General features: G+C 42.6%; 1 protein-coding gene across 2 annotated transcripts in view; it reads right to left on the bottom strand.

Annotated features, from left to right (window-relative positions):
- Positions 1 to 13,481, bottom strand: part of PPA1 (inorganic pyrophosphatase 1) — a 55,063-nt gene extending 41,582 nt beyond the window's left edge. Inside the window, exon 1 of one of the 2 annotated variants that reach the window (XM_074958953.1) lies at positions 12,934 to 13,481. Coding sequence is in view for 1 of the 2 variants with exons in the window: in XM_074958952.1 (XP_074815053.1) it covers positions 12,934 to 12,940 (7 nt within the window). In the remaining variant the exon portion in view is untranslated. The remainder of the gene's footprint in view (positions 1 to 12,933) is intronic. The other variant, XM_074958952.1, reaches the window with a different exon arrangement.
- Positions 13,482 to 14,995: the final 1,514 nt, after the last annotated feature.

Genomic DNA, 14,995 nt, shown 5'->3' with positions numbered 1-14,995 from the left:
CACATCAAACATAAGCTGCTTGCCTTCACTTTTCATGTCCTTCACAATCTATTCCTATCTCCCCTTTGCTATTGAGAGGTAAATTCCTGCCTCTGATTGGCCAATGATGCCAGCCTTTATTGCCCACTAGTTACATTTTCAAACAAGCACTTTGTGCTTTCCCTTATGCTGCCCTTCCCACTTGAGAGGAGCTCCCCTTAAACATCCACAAAGCTACGTCATTATTGCTCCTGAAAACTCTCCTTTGGTGTGCTGCCTACAAAAAACTTGATAGGGGTAGGCCACTGGTACTACTGCTTATGATGCTGACCAATACTGTCTCATGGTTTCCTTATACTCCCCTGTCCATCTGTTCTCTCTTGTCTTACATTTAGATTGTAAGCTCTTTAGGGCAGGAGCTGTCTTTTTTCGATGTTTGTAGAGTGCCTAGCACTATGGGGTCCTGGTCCATGCCTGGGGCTCCTAGTTACGGTAATACAGAGAATAAAGAAGAAAACTCAATATCTAATACAGAGTGACCCAGAAGAAATGGGGAGAATTTTAATGTCCTTTCCCCACCAAAAGAGCTGCCCAGCATTATTAAAAAGCCCAGATGAGTGCATCAGCTTTTTCTCTGTTTTAAATCTGGCTCTCACGCTCTGAACTGCAGCCACCATCTTTGTGTCTGGCATCCTAAAACTAGACAGGGTTCTCTTCAGAGTCTGGTCAGAGGGATCATAGTCTGTTGAGCAATTCTGTAGCTTCCCTCCTTTCCATAAACTATCCACTGTGGCTTACTGCACCATGGTGTTGTCTGTTATATAGTGCAAACTACCTCTTCAGTAAATGAATAACCACTATATAAGTATTAGAGGGTTTATATCTTTGTATTCTGTAGCCAGTAGAGAGTGATGTTATCTAACACATTTGACAAAGTTTGGCATTCCGTCCCAGAGGGGGCAGTGGTACATGTACACACTAGCCATGACATTAAAGACTGAGCATCTCTATTTGCTTACAGGGCTAGAAACTGGGAATTGGGCCCAGGTTTCCCACCTGACAGTTCAGAGAACTAATTACTAAGCCACCAGGGAGGTAGAAAATCTAATGCTAAATGTAAACACCGATTGAACTTTTTTTTTTTACTGTGGTTTCAAACTGGACTTGCAGCAGGGTATTAAATGTGCTTATGTTAATTATTACATTGTAGTGTCTAGCATAGCTGGTAGTTAAACTATTTCACTACAAGTTTTCTCTCCTATTAACATTCAGCCAGTAGGGAGGTGGAGAGAATGGCAGGACAAGCTGAGATACACAACATACCATATGACATAGAGGAAATTACATAGTATACAGGACGTCAGGAAAAAACTACTTGATACCTTTCCCAGACACAAAGATTCCAGTATTTAGGTTCAGGTATACTCTGAAAAGTGGCACTGTTAAAATGATATGAGACCCAGACGGTTCTTCTCATTGATAGCAGTGAAAACGTACCAGGGACCTGAAAGCTGGGTTCTTTCTGCTTCTCATACTGTCACCAAAAATACAGATTTTGCACTGGACCTGGCTAGCACTTATGCAGGTGAGCAGTAACAGGAAAGAGTAGGGAGCCTTCTCCACTTGTGCAGCTTGCATAAGGGTCAAGCAGAATTTCAGATCCTGATCTCAGAGGATAATTCCTTTCTAAAGCACAGAGACTGGAGAAGAGAAGATGGAGCCAAGGCTCCACCCCATTATGCTGAGGAGAATATGTTGAATCCCTTGAAGGGGGTAGCAGTTTCACAGAATCATAGGACTGGGAGGGACCTTGATAGGTCATCTAGTCCAGTCCCCTGCACTTATGCCAGGACTAAGTATTCTCTAGACCAGCCCCGACAGGTGTTTGTCTAACCTTCTCTTAAAAACATTTAGTGATGGAGAGTCCACAACCTCCAGTTGTTCCAGTTCTTAACTACCCTTAGAGTTAAGAAGCTTTTCCTAATGTCTAACCTAAATCTCCCGTGCTACAATTTAAACCCATTGCTTCTTGTCTTGTCTACAGTGGTTAAGGAGAACAATTTATCATCCTCCTCTTTATAACAACAACTTTTGACGTACTTGAAAACCGTTATCATTTCCCCTCTCAATCTTCTCTTCTCCAGACTAAACAAACCCAATTTTTCCAGCCTTTCCGTGTAGGCCATGTGTTCTAGACCTTTCATTATTTTTGTTGCTCTCCTCTGGACTTTGACCAATGTGTCCATGTCTTGGCTGAAGCATGGTGCCAGAACTGGACACAGTACTCCAGTTGAGGCCTTATCAGTGCTGAGCAGAGTGGGAGAATTACTTCTTGTGTTTTGCTTACAATACCCCTGCTAATACATACCACAGCGATGTTCACTTTTATTGCAACAGTATTACATTGTTGACTCATATTTAGTTTGTTTTCTACTATAACCCCCAGATTCTTTTCTGCAGTACTCCTTCCTAGGAAGTCATTTCCTATTTTGTATTTTCTAAGTATAGTACTTTGCATTTGTCCTTATTGAATTTCATCCTATTTAATTCAGACCATTCCTCCAGTTTGTCAAGATCACTTTGAACTCTAATCCTGTCATCCAAAGTGCTTGCAACCCCTTCCAGCTTGGTTTCATCTGCAAACTTTAAGTTTATTCTCTGTGCTGTTATCCAAATCATTTATGAAGATGTTGAATAGAACCAGACCCAGGATAGATCCCTGCAGGACCCCACTCGATATGCCCTTACAGCTCAATTGTGAACCATTGACAACTACTCTCTAAGATTTTTATGATTTTCCAGGCTGTTGTGCACTCACCTTATAGTAGGCTAGTCTAGGCTATATTGCTCTAGTTTGTTTATGAGAAGGTCATGTGAGGCAGCACCAAAAGCCTTATTAAAGTCAACATCGACTGCTTTCCCCCTTATCCACAAGGTTTATTCCTCTGTCAAAGAAGGATAGTGGGTTGGTTTGACATGATTTGTTCTTGACAAAACTATGTTGACCGTTACTTGTTTGATTATTTGCTCCATTATGTTTCCAGATACCGAAGTTAAGCTGACTGGTCTGTAATTCTCTGGGTTGTCCTTTATTCCCCTTTTTATAGATAGATACTATATTTGCCCTATTCCTGTCTTCTGTGAGTTCTCAGAGATCATCACTAGTGGCTCAGAGATCTCTTCAGCCAGTTCTTTAAGTATGCTAGTACGTATTTCATCAGGCCTTACCAACTTGAAGACATCTATCGTGTCAAAGTTATTCTTAACTTGTTCTTTCTCTATTTTAGTCTCAGATCCTACTCCATTTACACTGATGTTCATTATATTAGTTCTCCAGTCATTGCTAACTTTTTTGGTGAAAACTGAAACAAAAAAGGCATTTAACACTTCGTCCATTACTGCATTTTCTGTTATTATCTTTCCCTCCTCTTCTAATAATGGGCCTATCCTGTCCCTGGTCTTTCTCTTAATTTCTCATGTATTTTGTCACCCTTTATATATCCCTGCTAGTTTAACCTCGTTTTGTGCCTTGGCCTTTCTTATTTTGTCTGTATATGCTTGTGTTGGTTTTTTGTATTCATTCTTTGTAGTTTGACCTAGTTTCTACTTCGTGTATGATTCTTTTTTGAGTTTCAGGTCATTGACAATCTAAGCCATGGGGGCCTCTTACCATACTTCCTATCTTTCCTGTGCATTGGGGTAGTTTGCTTTTGTGCTATCAGTAATGTCTCTTTAAAAAACTACTAACTCTCCTGAACTCCTTTTTGTATGCTTCTCTGCACGCTGGGGAGCTCCAAGAAGCATTTTATTCCTTGAGTCAGAGTATCTGCAGTTCTCCCTGTGGGGAGGGGTGGTCCTGCATCACCCCACTGGCACATTTTAACCCTCTGTAATGAGAGCTGAGTTGAGTATTGTGTTGATGATACTAAACATGAAGCAGAATATACTGCGGCTGAATTGGTTCTGCCGTGCCAACAGGAGTAAAAGATGTTGCTTGACTATAAGTGAGAATATATTGTGTGCTTGGAAAACTCACAGAGAACAGACTGAGTTAAAAAAAAAAAGTGATTTTTTACATATGCTAGTCATTTTCCTAACCAAAATAAAGTTAGTTGGTTTATACTCTCCCCATTCCTATTTTAAACACCACTGTAATGATAGTTTCCTTTTGTACTGGGGACCAACAAATAGAACAAGAGTATCAAAAGGGTACTTATATGAAGGAGAAAGGAATAAGAAAGCCGTCATAAGTGCCACAGAGGATTCAGAGAGCTGCTAGAAGGGTTGGGGAGTGGGGCCCTCCAAAAGCTGGGAGGGACATATGAAAGATCCTGAGTAATAGCGTGATCCAACCGTGTCAAAGAAGTTGTAAGCGGGTCAAAAAAAGCAACAGCAAGAGGCATGGGAGAAGTAGAGAATATTAATGTTATTTTGTCTCTTTCTTGTGTCCAAGATAGTGGTCTAATCCCATACCTGGTCAGCTTCCTTATTCATTTAAATTACTGCTATGTGCAGGGTTCCCAACATCTCTTCTAATTGGGAGCCCAGGGCAAACAAGCCCGGTTTGATTTATCTTCCCTAACAATGTTGCACTCCTACAGTTGAGTGTCCTACGCCTGTATGAAATAATCTCTAATAAATCCAGTGCATTTAACTTGTGAGTTTGATCAGATCTTTTTGCTACTGAATGTCTGGTTAGAAGAATGCAATTAGATGAGCCTGGTTTTATTTTTACTGTAATCAGTAACTCTAGCATGAAAGTTTCATGGATCATATATGACATTTAAGTAGATGGAGGGAAAAAAAACCAGCTGGTTGCACTGAGTTTGAAACACACAAAATTAAAAACAACAACACTGACAAATTCTTCTAATTAATTCATGAGCTTTTTTTCAAGTCTCCATGGTACATGACAAGAGCTCCAATGGAAGAGGGTTGTTGTAACAAGAGAGAATAAGAGCACCACAGCCTCCTGTTATGCTTATTTCAGACATCCTATCATATATTTTGCCCTTCAGAAATGTTCATGATGATAGGGAAGAAAAGAAAAGCAAATTGCTGCTTTCTTCTGAAATCTACTTGCTGCAGAGAAACACAGCCCGCCAAATCTACACTCAACGCTACAGCCCACAAAAGAAAAAAGTATCAAAGGGAGAGGGAGTCAAAACAGCTTTTAGGAATTAATTGAATTGCTCTGCTAATAAATTTTTTCTGTCAATCAGGTTGTCGGGTATTTGTATTTTAACAGCACTCGGCGCTCATGATTACAGTGTGCCATCTCATGCAATTCACTGGAAGATGGCTTCTCTGTTGAATTAAATGCAGCTATTTCCCTGCCCTTTGGTTTTTGTGAATTTAGTAGCTGTGAAAGGTGGAGATTGCAGTCTGGTATTTACTCACAGAACAGGTCAAGAACCACCAGTGACAGTGACAACTAGCTTCCCTCCATGTGCCTCCTCTCTGATCTTGAGGGACTTTTTTTAGAGGAAAGAAGGGAGTTCATTCTTCAGGCCTAGTCAGTCTTTCGTCTCTCTGCTGAGGTTACCACAAGGGGGCCAACGGGTGCCAAGTATGGCTGTTGTTTTATCATGTGGCTACTTGCCCACACAAACGACTGAAACCATCAACTTCTGGAGCTGCTCCACTGTACTTTTTCAGTTCTGATATAGTTTCACACATTTACATTGCCAAGAAAACCTTTCCAATCTTTGAGGGATGAGAAAGAAGATACTGCCAAAGGCAGGGAGACTGCCATGCAGTGGATCTGAATTGCTAATATCTTAGCCCCCAATTTCAGGAAATCTACATGGTGTTTTAGTGGCCCCCATGGGGGGAGTTCTCTCTAACATCACCCTCCTGGTATTGTTTCTGAAGCTGCCTATGTTAGGTGATCTGCAAATGATACTGGAAATAGGAAATAAACTGGCATGTTCTTGATGTGGCTGACAGGTGTTGGAGTAAGGATGGGAAGAAGGGGAAATCCAAAAGAGAAAGACTGGATCTCTTATTGGACCTTCACAGCATTTAAAACTCCACTGCACACTGCTGCTGCTGCCTCTTGCCAATGATATTCTGGGTTCAGCAAACCTTTATAGCATCAGAGTGCCCACTGGGTTATAATTTGTTTGTTTACCATTATCTCCTGAAAGCTAGCAACATATAATTCATCCAGAAACGGTCAGCTACAAAAAAGAAGATAAAGAAGCAAAAATATAGACACTCCTCTCCACTCCCTCCCGCAAAAAAAAAAATAATATGTGGGAGAGAAGGCCCACATTTGCCACTGACATCTGCCCTAGAAGTTCCTGCTGTTTTGTCTCTAAGAGTTGGTATAACTCCGCCTTCTTGTGTAGGAAATAGATATTTGCACAGAGTTTCTGCATTACTGGCTTGATTCCCTGTAATGTCACAAACTGTAGAAAGTGGGAAGGGATTTCTATCTTCAAATTGCTCAAAAGAGATATAGGTAGATCAGTGTTGCCAAGTCTTGTGCTATTTGATGCTTTCATTAAAGCCCCAGTGTCATAAATATAAAGGGAAGGGTAACCACCTTTCTGTATACAGTGTTATAAAATCCCTCCTGGCCAGAGGCAAAGTCCTTTTATCTGTAAAGGGTTAAGAAGCTCGGGTAACCTGGCTGGCACCTGACCCAAAATGACCAATGAGGGGACAAGATACTTCAAAATCTGGAGCGGGGGAAAAGGCTTTTGTCTGTCTGTGTGATACCTCTGCCAGGAACAGATCAAGGATGCAAGCCCTCCAACTCCGGTAAAGTTAGTAAGTAATCTAGCTAGAAAATGCGTTAGGTTTTCTTTGTTTTGGCTTGTGAAATTCGCTGTGCTGGAGGAAATGTATATTCCTGGTTTTGTGTCTTTTTGTAACTTAAGGTTTTGCCTAGAGGGATTCTCTATGTTTTGAATCTGACTGCCTGTAAGATTATCTTCCATTCTGATCTTACAGAGTTGTTCTCTTATCTTTTTTTTGTTCTACTAATAAAGTTCTGTTTTTTAAGAATCTGATTGCGTTTTTTGGGTGTTAAAAATCCAAGGCTGGTCTGTGCTCATCTTGTTTATTCTCAAGCCACCCCAGGAAAGGGGGTGTAAGGGCTTGGGGGGATATTTTGGGGAAATAGGAACTCCAAGTGGTCCTTTCCCTGTTCTTTGTCTAAATCACTTGGTGGTGACAGTATACTGTTCAAAAACAAGACGAAGTTTGTGCCTTGGGAAAGTTTTTAACTTAAGCTGGTAAAAATAAGCTAAGGGGGTCTTTCATGCGGGTCCCCACATCTGTACCCTAGAGTTCAGAGTGGGGAAGGAACCCTGACATGGTGGCAGAGCAGTGGGATCATTTTGAACCAAAGATCATTTTGAACCAAAAGCACAGACCTGAAGAGGGTTTGTTTTGTTTTTTGTTTTTTTTACTGAGAGCAGCTAGAGGGTTTTCTGTCTCTTTGTCTGGAGGCAGAAGTGTTAGTTTTTTAACAAAAGGATTTTTCTGTAGGCTGAGAACAGCTATCAGAGGCAAAGGTATCAGGTTACAGCACAGTGAATTGGGAATTCACAAACAGGTTTTTTTTCCTTTCTAACTCTCGGGTATAGCTAGGTTAAACACAGAGAGGCTAGGATGACAGAAAGCAATGTCCAACAGAAACTGGAATTAGCCAGATTGGAAGCTGAGGAAAGACAGAAGGAACATGAAAGACGGGTAGAACTCAGACAGATGGAAATTGATGCACAACCAGCCAAAGAAAAAGCTGCTAGGGAGGCAGAAAAAGCCAGGGTGGAGGCAGAAGAAGCTGCCCACAGGAGAGCTATGGAGGCAAAAGAAAAAAGAAATGGAGGAGAGGGAAAAAGAGAGGAAGTGCACTGGAGATAGAGAAAGCAAGGGCTCAGCAGAATATACCGAATAACCCTAACAATTCTTCCCCATCAATCCATATATGGGAGCGACTATGTCCACAGTATGATGAATCCACTGATATTGCTGAATATTTTCTCACCTTTGAGAGACTGTGCACACTCCATCAAATTCCTGACAAGATGACCACATTGGTCGCAAAATTGAAGTTGATAGAAAGCTGGGGTTAGATTCAGTCCTACGGCCCCTGGATGCAGAGCCCATCCTTCCCAAAGACTTTCTCCCCACGTAATCACTATTATAGCTCTTCCACCTTAGGATCTGTGTGAGGGGAGCGGGAAGCTCAGTAGGAGTTGCTCTCTTGACCATCAGGGCCAGGCACTGCAGTGCCCTTGCCCTATCACTGACCAATTTTCACTTGGCTCATTATTTGCTGCCCACACACACATTTGACAGAGATGTCATGAACGATTCACACGGTTTGGCGAGAAATCATTCATAACTGATATTATCCCTGCAAAATTCACACTCGTTACTAGAGATGTCACAATGATTTAATTAACGCTTGCAAAGTCTTGCTATTACCAACTACAAAAAGCTACAAATGAGTGGCATCTTACTGCCATTTTTGTCTCACCTATTTTGACTAACGCCACCAGTCTTGGTTATGCTGAGAAATAGAAGCAAGATCCCACTGCAACCCCCCCCCCCCATACCCCAGCTGACTTTCAGCCGAGTGGAAAATGTAAAAAATGTGAGGCCCATTCTTTGCACTTTGCAAATTCACCCAGGTTCTAGTCCCTGGAGGTTCTTACAAAAACAGCATCTTCAGGTACGACCTAGATGTCTGCTTCTCACTGAGAGAATCAAAGATGAAGTAGCTGTAAAGTGCAGATTAGAGCAAGATACTGGGGATCAGGGCCCACAGTTTGCAGGGGCCCTGGGCTCAGCAGTTAATTGGAAGCAGAATAGCAGGGAGTGGTACAGCATACAGCCGAGTGCTGTAAACTGACTTCCTGATGCAGTGGACTTGGATTGTCTGGGTTGCCTCATTCTTGGGAGGATGATCAAAGACTGACTAGCAAAAGCAGTGGGAGCTGGTAAACCTCATTGCCAGTGGTTTTGGTTTGTAAACCCAAAATAAGGGATGGATTGGAACCAAGTCCAATTTCACAGAAACCCCAGAGTTAGGAGTTTCAAATGTGTATTTGGATTTCAACTCATCTCCACTTAAGACTGGGAGAAAGACAAATTCACATCCTACAGGCTAGGGGGAGGAGGGTTGGGGGAAAATAGAGGAGGTAGAGGAGGGTTGGGGGAAAATAGCTTGTTTGGGGAGGCAGAGGAGAAGCTGTGCAGAAGGCTCCAAAACTTTGATGGATATAGGCTTTGATTAACTTTAATACACCCTTAATAGTCATGACCTGATGGGTCCTGTGTCCCTTGGGTCACTTAGGGGAAAGAGGAAGGCTCATAGAGGCTGCAAACCGTTTGCATTTTATTGTTATTAATTATAGGATGGGGCCAACCCAAGCCCCAGGTCCAAACAGTCTGTACTTTGGAGATATTCTGGCTTCAAATCCAGCCCTGGAGTTTTCCTGCTTGAGCCTCTGTAGTTCTTAACTACTCAGTTATTCTAATTGTGATTTTATTCCTCTCCTGTTGCTGGTGTCCTCTGAGCTTCCAAATTACTATTAATAGGCTTCTTTACAGCTTTTCTGAATGGGACTTGTCCTGATTAGTGTTTCTTTTATCGTTATTCCAAACACTTTCTCTTCCATTGCTCTCTTTTACCCTTTGCTTGTCTGCCTCTCCTGTACAACATTATTTGGCCTGAGATCTCCTCAATGATAACGAATGATGTCCGAGTTAGAGCTAATGACCCTAGGGCAAAAAGGTGAACCTCACATGGTCATACTGAAGATGCCTTTGCAAACTCAGTTTCTTGGTCTGCTCCCGCAACTGCATCCATAAAGACAGAGCCCTGAACTCATGGAGACGCAATTCAAGATCCAGGACCTTGTTTTGTTTGTTTGAAAATGTGACAATCACCAGTGATGAGAGATGTTACCTGGTCTATAGATGAAATGTAATAAGGAAAATATAAACCAGATATGTGAAGTGGCATGCGAACTATAAACTTCCCACAGGGAACACGTCACCTTTGCATTCCTTCATTATGATTAATAGTAAATAAGTATATATGGTACTTGGTGTGTTAAAGCATTTGATTTCTTTTGTTTTAAGTGACTGTAGAAGCAAAGGTGCAGTTGCACTTGAAGAGAAGTTCTGGATCTCAAACAAAAAGCTTCCAGTTTAGGTCTGCTCTGGAAAGTGTAAGAATGGCACCATAGGGTTCCATGTTTATTGTTGTTCAATCATTTCTACATCAAAGCTGTTTAATTCACAAGTATTAAGCCCATCTCCTGCCCCCCCGAAAAAAAAATGCTGCTCCTCAAACTCAACCTGCAGTCTTAAAGTTCAGCTCCTCTTTCTGGCTCATGTATCACTAACATTAAAGATTAAAATTCTGATCAGTATTTAGTGGTTAATTCTGTTGAAGATGTTCAAACCAGAATAAACTCACTGTTTGTATTACAGTAGCACCTAAAGACCCCAGCTGAGACCACAACCCCATAGAGTTAGGCACTGTGCAAACAAATAGTGAGACATAGTCTTGTCTCAGAGTTGACAATCGAAGTAGACAAGGCAGACAAAGTGAGAGAGGAAAAACAGAGGCACAGGGAGATGAAGGGACTTGCCCAAGGTTGTACAAGTCAGTGACAGAGCTAGGAATAGAACCCAGTTTTCTTGAGTCCCAATCCAGGGCCCTATACTGCCATTGTACCACTCATCCTTTGCCTCTGCAGGGCTGGTAGGAGCACAAATTGAAATTCATCAGCAGAGTATGCCCCCCCGCGACTCAGAATTCACACAAAAGGAAGAGACTGGTTGAGTAAGAAAGCACCATTTCTACATAGTCTCTTTTCATAGTCAAACAACACTTTCAGGAGCTGTAGTAGTTACAGCGCATTTGCTTGTCATGTTTGTGCATGCCGAGGATGTGCTTTCAGTAACAGCAGGATGCAGCAATACAGGCTGCTGTTCTGGTGTCACTGTGTGATCAGTGGAGTATAACTTGGCTTAAAGACTACACATCCAATCAGAAGAAGGTACTGGATTGTGTCTGAGCTATCTCTGGTCAGGCAGCTTTCATTAATCAGAATAGGTAATGTCGATAGTTAACATGGCCTCAAACTTTCCATTGCAAGACACGGTGTTCAGTTGCTAGACCTTGGCCAAACTTTATGTGTTTGAGTAAAATTTCCCATGCCAGTTGTCTGCTTAAGGCAGACATTTTTTTTGGAAAATTTCAGCTAAAATGATTGAGCCATTTTTGAGAACAAGATTATGGTAAAAATATATTATTCTGCCCCTGTTAAAAATAATTGCTATAAAACATTTTGTTGAGAAGCTCTAGCTAATCTGTGCTTTGCAACAGGGACTTGAAATGTGGCCGGGGAGTCACCTTGGTGTCAAGGAAGTGTCTTTTGCCAACCCAAGGAAGATTTTGCCATATTTAGGTAAATTATAATCACTGAAAAAAATCTCAGTTCACACCATGCTCAGTAGAGACTTGTTAGAATTTGGCAGCTAAATCCTCTGAAGAGTCTCTCTCTCTCTGCAATTCCTCCTTCCAGCTGCCGGGGGCCATGTTGGTGTGAGGCACAGGAAGACTCTCGTGTGCTCTCGGTGTTTTCCGTGCTGCTGCCCAGGTAGCATGGAGGAAAAGGGAAGGAACTGCCTGACTCTAATGCAGAGAGGAGAAGAATGGGGTCATGGAAAAGGGACAGGAGCAAGAGAGGTCAGAGACTGGTTGGAGAAGACAGGAACAAGCATGGGAGAGGGGCATAAGACAGGGATGGGGGAAGAGCAGGAGCCATTGAAAGACGGGAATGTGTGTGGTGGTGAGGGGGAAGAGCAGGACTACAGGCAGGGACAGGAACCAGGGGAGAATAGCAGATGGGGAGGGGACAGGAGCCGGGGGAATGGAGGGATAGATGCAGAAGGGGACAAGGTGAGGCTGGGGTTGGAACACAGGCAGAAGGGTCACTAGTTGAAGGGTTTGAGTTGGGCACGTAAGTAGCCTTCAATCAGGAAGGATGCTTTCCCCAGCATTTATTTTGATCGGTTGGGGGAGTCATCTGTGGGGGGAATGCGAATATTGAAAATAGGGTCCTGGGCATGTTATTTTCCTTGCTGATGTAAGGGTGTCTGACAAGCCTGATTCACAGCCCTCTGAAGTCAATTAAAGTCTTTCCTTGAATTTCATGGGGGTTTGGATCAGGCTCCTTGTGTGATTATCCAGGCGTGAGCTGTTATGTGCTTATCCAGGGGAATCTACTTTAGTCACCTGTGATGTGACCCCAGATTATATCAATGCATTTCAGTGTGTAAATTGAAATTTGCTTTAGCATGAATCTTCAAACTGGTAAAGTTTTCTATGAAGAAAATGACTTCACTTTAAGAAGGATCAGCTATAGTATTCTCATCAAATGTGTGGTTCCACATATGTATGAAGCCTTGATAGCTGGTGGAAAAAAGGCTCCTTTCTTTACTCTGTACTTTTATTAAAATGGCAATTAAATTAAATGCAAAAAACTACATTATTGCAATTTTTAGATATTTCTAAACCCACAAGAGCTAGGAAATGCAAAGTTATGGCTTCCACTGCAACTATAACTTGACTAAATTTAACTTATACTAGGTATTAAGGCTTAAATATTAACAGCCTAGAGTAACTCTCTCTCTCTCACACACACACACACACACACAGTTATGGTTGTTGTGGAAGCCACAGAATGCATGTTTCCTCTCCTCCTTCTCTCGTTCTCCTTTTTTGCAGTGTTAAATAGCTTTCCCATACATTTCACAGAAGACAAATATACCATAATAAGTTACGCTATAAGAGACTGAGCCAAAGCCCACTGAAGTCAGTGAAAAGATTCCTATTGACTTTAGATCAGGCCCTAAGAGAACTGAATTGAACACCTGCAATATATATTTGACAAGGAGATAGAAACTGGATGTCCTCACCTTCCATGACACAGCCTGACCCCGATTCTTGCTTCAGTATATTGGAGTGTTGTATTGTTTGCAGGTAGACTGGAGTCTTCAGATCAGAGTCACTCCTTTATGTTTCTCTTTATCTAGCTGCAGCCTCCTGCTATCAGAGAGGGAGCAGCAACTCTGCTGTGGTGATGAATTTTATCTTGATCCACTGCACTCAGCCACTCACCCCAGGTTCTCAGAGCTTCAGGATAACTCACAAAAGATACCTGCAGAATTGGAGCTTTTTTCCCCTCATAAAATTCCCATAGAGTTCAAGGGTTCTCAATCCTCAGGGCAGTCTACTCCAGTTCCAAGGAAGGAGATGAAGGGAGGTAATATTTTTGTCCAAGTCCAAGAAGACAGTCAAGTGCAAGAACTATGTTAAAGCAATGGGGTTATTAGTTAAGGATGACTGGAGTCCAGGCTGGAGACTTGGTTAAATCCACAGGATTTTGGAGTATTTTGTGGATATTGAATTTGCAGCTATTCCAAAAATGCTTTTTTGGGGGGAGGGAAGAATCAGAATCCTTTTACAAAGACATCTGTTGAAATGCTTCCTAATGCTCAGTCCCTTTGATATAGTCTTTGTTATGGGATTAAGACATCGCAAAATGCTCCAGGCCTCTCACTCAAACAGCTCCAAAAATTTCTTCCCACCATCAGAGTTGCAAGCTGAGCTCTTGGAGCTGTTTCCAGTTCAGCTGGAGAATGAAGCACACGTTGTTAGCTCATCAGCCCTCTTGCATTCTCTGTGCATGACTTCTGTCTCTGCTCAGCTTCTGCTCCTCAGACTCTCTACACACCAGCTCTTACTGTTCAGCCGCAAAGAGGCTGATTCTATTAGTTAGGGGCAAAGTGTGTGTGTGTGGTGGGGGTGGGGGTGGGGGGGTGTTCCAGTAACATTGTCATGGTTACTGGAACACTTGCTGGATGTACAGGCAAACAGCTGGTCAATTAATTACAGTATCTGCAGCCACTCTCATTTATCAACTGGGCAAAGGGAAGGGTTTAGTCACAACACTGAATAACAAGAAAAATCAGACTTATCTCCGGCAGCCTCTTCTGGTCTTGCAAGCTGATAGTGTGAGCTCTTGCACCTTCTCCAGGGAACAGTGTTTTAGTGGCACAGTGCCCCACAGAATCCATTAACCCCCGAGTCCGAAGGGATTGAGTACTATCTCACCTTTTTGCCCAGGTAGCAACTGGACACAGAGTGACTCCTTCCCCTTGTGCCGGTGAACATGAGAGAAAAGGTATAGTCCTGATGAAGGAATGGCCAGCGAAACAGATTTTCTGTGTTGAGAACAGGTGTCAGGATCCTGACAAGGGCAGTTAGAACCAAGGATCAGAGCAGCATCAAACCCAATGCTGAGAGTAGTAGAGGGGTTCATAGCTAAGTTCCAGGCTGGGATTAATATCAACCATCAGAGTCCATGTCATGTGTCAGGGGCCAGGTCCGGAGGCAAGGTCCAAATCAAGCTGAGGTGAGAGCCAGGAGTTCAAGAGCAGGAACGGCCATGGCAGCTACAAGAGATCCAGTGTTCTCTGCTTGCTTCCTGGGCCGCTCCTTGGGCTTATATAGGGTGAGGAGCCATGAGGCTGCTGCCTGTCAGATCCCTTGAGACGGGACTGCCCATGGTCCATGTCCACAGCAGGTCATGGAGTGTGAGCTGGTTACAGCTGTTGCTGGGTGGCAGTGTGGAGGTGATTACTGTCTAACAGCTTTACAGGGCTGGGTTCAAGATCCACTGTGACTTACATTAAGGTAATCAATTATCTGCTATTTGTAAGTTTTCACCAAATAGCTTGGACACACACATTTCAGCCTAGGGGCTGTTTTTAAACTCTTCAGTTTGTCTGTTCCTGGGATGTGAGGGGAAGGATGGTTCAGCAGTTAGGGTGCTAGCCTTGAAGACTCATGTTAAATGCCCTACTTTGCTATAGTCTCCCTGAGCGATCTTGGGTAGTTCACTTAGGGCTTGTCTACAAGGGGCAATTTACCAGTATAAATGATGATGGTAAATTTCTCTGTGTAGAAAGAAAAGGA

This window comes from Natator depressus, chromosome 7, assembly GCF_965152275.1.
Source record: "Natator depressus isolate rNatDep1 chromosome 7, rNatDep2.hap1, whole genome shotgun sequence".
Lineage (NCBI taxonomy): Eukaryota > Metazoa > Chordata > Testudines > Cheloniidae > Natator > Natator depressus.
Note: the sequence above shows the minus strand (reverse complement) of the source record. Positions and strands in the feature narration are given on the sequence as shown.